At 44.8% G+C, this 10859-nt stretch overlaps 1 protein-coding gene across 1 annotated transcript; it reads right to left on the minus strand.

The window, feature by feature from the left end:
- Positions 1 to 229: 229 nt before the first annotated feature.
- Positions 230 to 1429, minus strand: LOC122644107 (DNA damage-repair/toleration protein DRT100-like). The gene has a single exon (XM_043837707.1). The coding sequence runs from the start codon at positions 1406 to 1408 to the stop codon at positions 302 to 304; it is 1107 nt and encodes a 368-aa protein (XP_043693642.1). The 5' UTR covers positions 1409 to 1429; the 3' UTR covers positions 230 to 301.
- Positions 1430 to 10859: the final 9430 nt, after the last annotated feature.

Consider the following 10859-nt stretch of genomic DNA (forward strand, 5'->3'; position numbering starts at 1 on the left):
TTAGGGGGTGGGGAAAATGAAATTATGAAAAATATACAATAATAAAGGCAATCTTATCCTTTTTAAAAAACTGTGACCTGTGACCTGTGACCTGTGACCTGTCTCTGTTTCTTTCACGTGCATGCCACAAACTTCCTTACTCTGTAGTCTGTAGTTTCAATTTACGAGTAATAACATTCAGGACTGATCGGATTAATTATAAGTAAAACATTTCTTTAATTAATTACCAAATATCCGTTAATTAATACAGAAGAACTTAGCTATGGCGCCCAGGTGGTTACGTTGCGAAACGTATCAAACATCAACAAGCTTTGAGCGGAGTTCCACAAAGGCAATCGTTGCTAACAAACGATGACGCTTCAAGATGATCAAACGGTGAACCCGCTGGAATCCGGCCGCACAGGTGGTTGTAGCTGAGATCCAAGTGACCTATATACGCCGCCGACGATATCGACTTGGGTATCTGACCCCTCAATTTGTTGTACGACAGGTCAAGAGCCGTGAAGTACGATCTGCGCCCGAAAGCATCCGGTATATAACCTTCGATCGAGTTTCGGCTCAGGTTTAGTATGCCTATACCTGAACTTCCGAGTAAACTCGCCGGAATCTTACCCGAGATTCGGTTGCTGTCTAGGTTTAGCGTCGACAGAACTTGCATTCTCCCCAGCGGCTCCGGAATCAGTCCGGAGATCTGGTTCTCCGACAGATCTAAATCGGCGAGTCGGTAGATTTTAGAGATCGAACTCGGAATCGGTCCGTGTATCTGATTCCGACTCAGTAACGCTCTGCTCAGCATCGTGAGCTTTCCGAAGTCTCTAGGGATCTCGCCGGAGATATGATTGTTTCGGAGGTCGAGGTGCATTAAACTGGGAAGGTTGACGATCGACGCCGGAATCCCTCCGGAGATGAGGTTATCAGCGACGTTGAGTACGGTGAGTCGACTCAGCCTTCCAATATCGGAAGGAATTGGACCGGTGAGTCGGTTTCCGATGAGGTCAAGGATTCGGAGGTAAGGAATAGAGGTGATGCAGGTAGGGATCTGACCGTCGATTCCTTTCCAGTCGGCGATGACGATATTGGTGAGGTGATTGAGACTGCAAATGGATGGAGAGATTGTGCCTGTCATGAAGCCAGTACGACCAGCTTTTTGGAAGATGGGATCTTCGGACTCGCCACGGAGGTTTATGTCGGCGACACTACGAGTTGTTGGATCGCAGCTGACGCCGTACCAGTTTTGGCAACAGTCGTTGCCCGACCAAGAGTTGAAGATGCCCAAGTATGGCTCATGTAATGCTGCTTTGAAGGCTAAAAGTGCTGCTCGCTCAGACGGCGGGCAGGAGTTAACGACCGGTGTTGTAACGGCAACGAGGATGACGACGACGGAGATTAAGAATAGGAAGAGACCCATCTCTGACGAACAAGTGTAGTAGTGTTACAGTACAGTACAGTGTAACTGCTACTGTATAAATATACGTTAGCCGTTGAAGGCTCTGCAACTGGAAGCATGGGAACTTGTGAGTTGTGACGTTTATATATATCTTTCAATGACGGCTATGCCCCTGGTTCTGTTTTAGAATTACGGATCTTATTTTTGACTTTTTTTTAAGGCCAAAAGTTGGGGCGGTGGTATGGGCATGTTGATAAGTAGTGCTTTTACCCGAACCACATGGGGTAGTAACCATGGTAGGATAATTGATGTCTATTACCCCAAAATAGAAAAACAAAAACCATGGTAGGATGCCTGGTTTTCTGGTCTTATTCTTATTAAAGAGGTGTATTTATGTTATTGCATTGTAATAGTATTAGAATTTAGGGCGGAAGTTCTCTGTGCAGGCTGCGCCCAGACACATGGGCTGCCCATTCAGGGGGTAGGGTGATCATTTTGTCCACCCTCATGTGTTTGGGTGCAACCTACACTATTCCACAGAGAACATTTGGCCTAGAATTTATTAGAATTTTACAATTTCTCAAACCTCAAGATTGGTATAGGTGTGACCATTGGAAGGATCTATGCTATCTCTCGTGGCAACCCCCTATTAGGGAATCGTTTTACCGTCTTCATTGGCCAGCGCCCCCATCATGTTTTAGGTGAGTCTGGATCCTCTACTTCCGTGTGCGCCCTACACACAACGAGGTACACAAAGACCGCCTTACCCCTGCCTAAGCTGGGGTAAGGTGGTCTTTGCACGCCTCGTTGTGTGCAGGACGCACACAGAAGTAGGGACAAGCAGAAGTAGAGGATGTCGATTCATTTTAGGTAGGGTGTAAATTGGTTTGGACCGGTTTCGATTCGGTTCCACTGGTTTCAAAGAGAGAATGAGTGAATTCAAAACATGATCCATTTAAGGTGTATTGGTTTCAGTTTCTTATCGGTTTCTTTTATTTGTTTATACAATCGATTTGATTTCGATTTATCATTTAAATATATCTAGAAATATGAAAAAAATTGTGATTTTTTTAATGAATTTTGAGCTTGTATCGGGTTATATCAATTTCGGTCCAATTTTTAAGTTCGATTCGATGTTATTAGTTTTGGTGAGGTCCAGTTTAGTTTTATTGTCAGAAAACACCAATCGAAAACATGATTTAATAAGGTCATAGTAGTTTTGGTTATGACTAATACAGATCAACTTGATACGGTACATATATTCATTTTTCTATTTAGAGAAATGATACCAATGTTGATAAAAAAAAAAAAAATGTATCCGATACACAAGGCTCTCGCCACTACAGGTTTGGAAAGATCATAACATATGCCATTGCAGAGTCATACCGATGCTGATACCATGAACTAAATCTTTGCTTGGCACTAAGGGTGTCAATTTGGAACCGAAACCGTGTACCGAAACCGAAACCGCCCGTGTAAAACCGTACCAAACCGTACTGTTTCAAAAACGGTACGGTACGGTATAGGCAAACGGTTTTGATCACGGTATGGTACGGTATCGGTATTGGGTATAATACCATCGGTATGTACCGTTACCGTACCGTTATACCGAATTCATACCGAAACCATACCATTTTTTGGGGGTATTTTTGTAAAACCAATTTCTAACTCCTAAGACCCTAAACCTAAATCCCTAATTTCTTAACGACTTGGCCTCTCCGCCCTCTCGTCCTCGACTCCTCTCCCGCTTGCGACTTTCGAGTTTGAGACCTTGAGTCTCACAACAATGGAGCATTTCAGGCTTTCGATTCTCAAAGTTTCGGACTTGGTCTCATAATGGAGTAATGGAGTAACCTTAACCTCTTCAAAGTTCAAACACAACTCCTCTCACAACTCACAAGGGTCATCTTCTTGATTCACCGAAAACCCTAACATGAGGCGGAGATTTATCGGTACACAATGAATCTCTCTCGTTCTTGGTTACCTTTGAGTGTAGTTGTGTTTTTTTATAAGTGAATCACTGGAAAATCGTGAAAATCTCGATTCGATTTCGTTCTCTGTGATGTGGTTTCTTTTATTTTCCGATAGATTTTCTCAAAAGCTCCGCTCTCTCTATATCTCTCTCTATTTTCTATACTTTTTAGACTGATAAAACCTTGAATATTGCAATATGTGATGACCAAAGCAGCAGAAATCTGTTCATAATGTTTCTGAAATACCAACAGAATGCGTTGATGTAGCATTGTAGCCTATCCTGGGCATTGAGAGCTCCTGTAGATGCACTCAAGAGTTGAAACTGGAAAGACATTTCTACTGATGGTGATGGGAACTTTAGCAAATATATCCTATTTGACAATTGAGAACCCCTGCAGTTAAAAAAAAAACGATTTAAAAACCATTTCATTCGAATTTATAGTGTTTTTATATCATTTTTTATAAAAATAGAATTCATACCGTTTTTGTACCGTTTTTATATTATACCGAAACCGTACCATGAGTATACCGTTTTATATACCGTATTCATACCGTACCGAAACCGTACCGTGACGGTACGGTTGCGGTATTAAAAGTAGACCTTCTAAACGGTACGGTACGGTATCGGTATTGGGTACCTATTTTTGGTACCGTACCGAAACCATACCGTTTTACCGAAACCGTACCGGTTGACAAGCCTACTTGGCACACCACCACTTTTAGAGAACACTTTCCCATATAATTTCCTCAATTTACCATCCAACCTTTTTTTCTCTCAATGATTATCTCTCCCAGCCTCGAAGGGTTCAAGGGAGAGAGAGAGATATCACTCCTCAATATAAGTCAACTTAATGTGATCATTAAATAATGGAATTTCATCTTTAACCAAGATTTATTGAACTACTCAAAAAGGATGTGTTTGTTTCACCACAAAGTGCCAAGGGTATCAATAATCTTCTCTTGTTACTGCACGATGCAGCATCGTGTGGCGTTGCAGAGGCCATGTGGCACAGTAGATCCCATATGGTACAGTAGATCTGTCACGCCCCTATTCCAGACAAGGAATATAATATCATATAAAGGGTGACTAGGACGACGCGTGTCATCCTACTAAACCGCCCGGATCACCGACACGGTGTCCCAACGCACGATCATATCCAATATTAACACAATATAATATCGAGAATGCGAAAAGAGGAATATTACATTCCAAGGATCGTGAGTATTGCGAAGCGTATAAATCGAATAGTTACAAGATGTTCAAAGCTAGATGATAAATACGAATTAGTTACATTTCCAATGATCATCTAATAACTATCAAAATGGTATTACAAGAAGTATTTCACCATAGGCCTTAGCCTCAAAAGTAATCAAAAGGGATCGAGTCCCGAATATCCTCACGGCCCGTAGGCACAATCATCGCAAGGACACCGCCGCCATGTTCCTCAAACACGGCCTCCGGTTCCTCCTCACGAGATCTCATCGTATCCCGAGGGCTGAACTCCAAGTCCCGCGAGATATCCGTCACCGCACCATAATCTAAAAAACGTGCGCACGAGGGGTTAGCTCCACGAGCCGGTGAGGGGATGGGAATGCACAAACACGCAATTCATATAGTCCAATGATGCATGCACATGTTAAGTCCATTTTTCCACCTAACAAACAACTAAGTCAATGGCATATGCTATCTGGACAACTCGGGAGACACTGTGGTCACTTAACTTATCGCCACAATGAAACCTCAATTGTCACGTGGGACCTACGCCGATCGAAGCCTCCAAGACCACTCGTGCAAGGACCCACGATAACCAATACTACCATGACTGGCCTCTCCCACCTCCACGAATCCGGTTACGATTACCCAACACCTAAACCCCTGTTGGTAAGGGTCGTAGCATAAGGGTGTGAAATCCTAGCCACAAATATACTACATGCAAGTCCTATCGCCCCGAGAAGTAATCCGGCGCATCAACTTTTCATCCGGTTTAGTGCCCGGTTACAGCACGACACGGCACTAGATTCAACATGACATTCAACATAATTTCTTCATAAATGTTTATAGAGTTCGGAGTTCCGCACCACCCACCACCGCACCGAGACCCATCAAGATACAACATTATCAATCAACATTATAACACATAGATATAAAATTATGCAATATGCGCCATATGCTTATTAATTATAATGAGTACATAATATATAGTGCAATAGTAATAACAAGCCCAAACAACCAAACCCACTCACAACGTATACGCCTAAGCACCCGGTTTATCGTTGTCGCCTCGATCAAGCAATAAGCCACAAAAGTGAATATTTTAACCTATACAAAGAGTGGAATAAGGTTAAACGAGCGAAAGGAACGGATCCCCAAAAGATCTCCCATAAACACTTAAGTATAAGGTTTCGAGACGAAGTGGTTGCAGGAGTGGTTTCATGCCCAAATTCCGCAACCACATGTAAATCCTAGGAAACCGGGACGTTTTAGTCAAGGTCGGATGCAGATGTGGTTTGAAAAACTGAATCCAAGTGTAAATCCGAGCTTCACGGGGCTCGGGACAATTTTTGCCAAGGTCGGATGCGGATGTGGTTTTAAAAACGAATCCGAGTGTAAATCCGACCTTCACAGTAATCCTTCTCGGAAGGTAGTTTCGGGGGGTTTCTTGCAGTGCGAAATCACATGTAACCCTCACACCTTCAGGTCCAAAATCCGAAGGATTCCCTCCAAGGACCCCATTTTAAGTGGTTTTTAAGGCACAAGGACTTCTAGAAAACTCTATCCTAAGCTCCTTAGGGTCCAACCTTAAATCCCCCAAATGGCAATGAGAACCCTCACATTAGAGCTCATAATGGAGTGAACTAACTCCACCATAGCTTGGCTTTAAAGCTCCATCTACACCCTAGGTTCCAAGAGAGATCTAGGTCAATCTCTCCCATTACCCAACCCCTTTTTGAAATCCAAAATAGAAGAAGGAAGAAGCTTACCTACCCCCAAGATGAGAGCTCCACAATTTCTCGCCCAAGAGATGGGGTCTCCACCTTCCTCCAAGCCTCTCTCTCCTTCCTCCTTCTCTTTCTCTCCTCTTTCTCTCCTCTTTCTCTCCTCCACGATTTAGGGTAGAAGAGGATGTTGAAGAAGAAGTAATGTTCTCTCCCCTCCTCCTCTCTTTTATAATAAATGGGTCTATGGGTACCCTTAGTCAAATGGGTCATGAGGCCTAATGGGTCAACCCATTAGTCCTATGTGGGTAAGTGGATGGAATAACCCATCATTGGGCCAATAGGTTAAATGGGCCTGCCCACAACCTTAATTAAGGAAAAGCCCATTCTTAGATGGGCTCATATGAGATGGGTATAAGTCCCCAATGTACTTCCTAAAGGCACGCGGGACCCGAACTTAAATTATTCCCTTCTCTCATGAAATAGCTCGAGCGGTTCAAGCCCGGACCGCGCCGAGGTTACCAAGGGAAGAATAATTAATAAGACTTGAGGCTAGAACTTACTTTTCCCCTGTCATGGTTTATTACCCATGACCCCGAACAACTTTGCCACTGGCAACGCTAAGCTCATCACCGAACGAAATATCCGTGAGGTGACGGTCCAGGATGCTCTCTCTCGAACTCCTCGCTTCCCGGGCTGGTACTTGGAGGGTAGTCGTAAGTCGCCGTCCACGAACTTTCCCCACGGCGGTTGAGGAATCTTTCCTCCACGCAAACCCGTCTTGTGGTCAACGATTTTGTAGCTAGGTTTGACCATCATGGAGAACAGTCACCAAGATACATGGCGCGGTATCTACACGTCACGAGAAGAAATGATATTTAATTATATCCCGGCAGGTATAACATCCCCCACCTTATAAGAAATTTCGTCCTCGAAATTTGACGTACCTTGTAAATAGGCAAGAAAAGGGTATTTTGCCCGCATTTCTACCTCTGCCTCCCAAGAAGCTTCCTCTTGGATGGTTGCACCATTTTATCTTCACATAATGAATGGGCCGGTTGCGAAGATGAACAACCTTGCTGCCAAAATCTTTTCAGCAGACTCTTTATAGGACATGTCGGCCGCAAGTTACGTGGTTCATGCGTCAATACATGGCTTGGATCATGGACATACTTCCTCAACATAGACACGTGGAAGACGTCGTGCACACCTTCTAAAGATGGAGGGAGTGCTAACCGATATGCCACCGGTCCAATCCGTGCAAGGATCTCAAAAGGTCCTATAAATCTCGGACTCGGCTTGCCCTTCTTCTTAAACGCATCACCCCTTTGGAGGGTGATACCTTAAGGAACACTTTATCGCCAACGGTGAACTCAAGGTCCTTCCGTCTCAAGTCCGCATAACCCTTCGCTGGATCGAGCCGCCTTGATCCGTTCACGAATCAAGTCCACCTTCTCGCATGTTGCCTGAATCAACTCGGGTCCAAGAATACGCCGTTCACCTACTTCGTCCCAATATAACGGTGTCCGACACTTCTTCCCATACTGAGCCTCAAACGGTGCCATGCCTATAGTAGCCTGGTAAAATCGTTATTATAAGCAAACTCAATAAGTGAGAGATGCTCGTCCCACTGCCTTGCATATCAATGGCACAGCTCGGAGCATATCTTCTAATGTCCGAATAGTCCTCTCCGATCGCGTCGGTTTGAGGGTGGAAGGCTGTACTAAAACTCAACAAGTGTACCCATTGCCTTCGAAAACCCCCCGAACTTAGATGTAAATCGGGATCCCGATCGGAGATGATGCGACAGAACTCCGTGTAGACGAACTACATTATCAATGTACAAGCGAGCCAGCTTGTCCATCGAATAGGTAATCTTCATGGGGATGAAGTGAGCCGTCTTTGTCAATCGTCAACGACAACCCATATGGTATCGACACCTCTAGGCGTGCAAGGGCAACCCGGTGACAAAATCCATGGTAACATGCTCCCACTTCCACTCGGAACAGCAATGACAGTAAGAGGCCATGAGGTCATTGTCTATCCGCCTTCACTGCGACAAGTAAGACATTTTGCCACATACTCAGCCACATCCCTCTTCATTCCACTCCACCAAGTAATATTCCTTGGATCTCTATACATCTTCGTACTACCCGGATGAATAGAATAGGGAGAGTCATGGGCCTCGCCTAACACTTCCTTCCTTAATCGAGGTTACTAGGAACACATAGCCGTTGTCCGAACATGAGAACACCACTCTGTTAAAGTAAAATCCAGTTCCCTTGCGTGTCCCCCTTGATAGCCTCAATAACCTTTTGAATCTCCTCATCAAGCCTGGGCTGATTGAATTCGCCCTACCAAGTGTGGATTGTATTGATAAAGCCGATAGAGATAAGGTAACACCATCAACCAAGTAATTCCGTGTCCATCCTTCTAGCTTCCTCGATGAGTTTTCTCCTGGCCGCTAGTGATGCCATGACAAGGATCGAGATTTTCGCTCGCGCATCCGCTACTACATTTGCCTTGCCTGGGTGGTAATGGATAGTACAATCATAATCTTTCAACAACTCCAACCACCGTCGCTGCCTCATATTGAGCTCCTTTTGTGTAAAGAAGTATTTGAGGCTCTTGTGATCACGTATATTTCGCTCTTCTCACCATATAAATAATGTCTCCGGATCTTTGAGCGAAAACCACAATGCAAGCTCCAAATCATGGGTCGGGTAGTTCTTCTCATAGTCCTTCAATTGCCGAGAAGCATAGGCCACTACCTTCCCATCTTGCATTAGAACACAACCCAAGCCCATTTTAGATGCATCATCAGACTACCATCCCTCCAGTACCATTAGGAATGGTAAATCTGGAGCGGAAACCAACCTCTGCTTGAGCTCTTGGAAGCTCTTTTCACGCCTATCGACCACTCGAACTTCACTCCCTTTCGGGTCGGTCGTGTCATAGGAGCGGAGAGCCTTGAGAAGTTCTCAATAAATCTCCTGTAATAGCCACTAGTCCCGGGAAACTACGAATGTCCGCCACATTCTTGGGTATCGCCTATCAACTCGACTTCACCTTGCCAGGGTCAACCTCTATACCCTTACCGAAACAAGGTGTCCTGAAATGCCACCTGTTGTAGCCAAAACTCACACTTACCGAATTTGGCGTACAACACGCTTTCCCCTTAGGCGTTGTAATACTAGGCGAAGATGGTCTGCGTGCTCCTCCTCGCTCTTGGAATAGACCAAGATGTCATCAATGAAGACAATGACATACTTGTCTAGAACATCGTGGAACACCCGGTTCATCAACTCCATAAAGGCGGCCGGGCATTGGTCACCGAAGGACATGACCAAGAACTCATAATGACCATAGCGAGATCTCGAATCTTTGTCTTCTTGCGATATCACTATTTCTCGATCTTCAATCGATGGTACCCTGACCGAGATCAATTTTCGAGAACACCTTCGCACCTGTGTAGTTGATCGAATAGGTCATCGATCCTAGGCAAAGGATACCGGTTCTTGATTGTCAATTTGTTGAGCTCACGGTAGTCAATGCACGACGCATACTACCGTCCTTCTTTTTCACAAACAACACAGTGCTCCCCAAGGAGATACACTGGGTCTAATGAAACCCTTCTTCAACAGGTCCTTCAACCGCTCTTGTAGCTCCTTTAACTCGTTGGGGCCATCCTGTAAGGTGCCTTGGATCTGGGGCTGCACCAGGAATCAGATCTATCATGAACTCGCCTCGCGATCCGGTGGCAACCGCGTTAGATCCTCGGGAAAGACATCCGGAAAGTCTTTCACCACGTACAACTCTTCCAAAGGCCTGCCTTTGGCTTCGTGTCTATCACGGATGCTAGATAACACCGACATCCCTCCGCCAACAACTTCTCGTACTTGGAGGGCGAGATGATAACTTTCTTGGGTCTCTCCCGCTTAGTACCCATAAACACAAACTCTTCACCTTCAAATTGGTTTGAATAGAACCTTCCTCTCGAGCAGATTAGATCGGCTTTGTGAGTTGATAGCCAATCCATTCCCAAAATCACATCAAAGTCTTTCATATCCAAAGATTACTAAGCTTGCTTCGAGTCCGTGACCACCCACACATACCGGCAAGGATCACAAACCGAGTTAAGTTCAACCTTGCTACCCGTTGGTGTCGACTATCGGTTCTCGGGCCATTAGCTTTGGTTCAATGGACATCTTCTTAGCAAAACTAGGGGACACAAAAGAGTGTGATGCCCCGAATCAAATAAAGCATAAGCGTGAGAGCAAACAAGAACGACACCGACAAGCAAATGACAACCAATCATAGAAACAAAAGCTATTATATGCACATCTTAAGAGTAGAGTGCATTACCGTAATAACACTGGATCGGCCTGGCCTCTTCATTTGTCTGAGAATACACCGACCTTGAGATCTATGGGCCGGAGCAGAAGAAGAGAACGCACAATCGCCTTGGCTTGGGGTGCCTTCGTAGCCGCACTGAGGACCTATCATCCGCGGATGAGGACAGTCTCGAACCATATGCCCGGACTCCTTGCAATTGTAACAT

This window comes from Telopea speciosissima, chromosome 10, assembly GCF_018873765.1.
Source record: "Telopea speciosissima isolate NSW1024214 ecotype Mountain lineage chromosome 10, Tspe_v1, whole genome shotgun sequence".
In the NCBI taxonomy this organism is placed as follows: Eukaryota; Viridiplantae; Streptophyta; class Magnoliopsida; order Proteales; family Proteaceae; genus Telopea; species Telopea speciosissima.

Coding starts and splice junctions, on each gene's coding strand:
- LOC122644107 (XM_043837707.1), bottom strand. CDS start 1,408: ATGGGTCTCTTCCTATTCTTAATCTCCGTCGTCGTCATCCTCGTTGCC.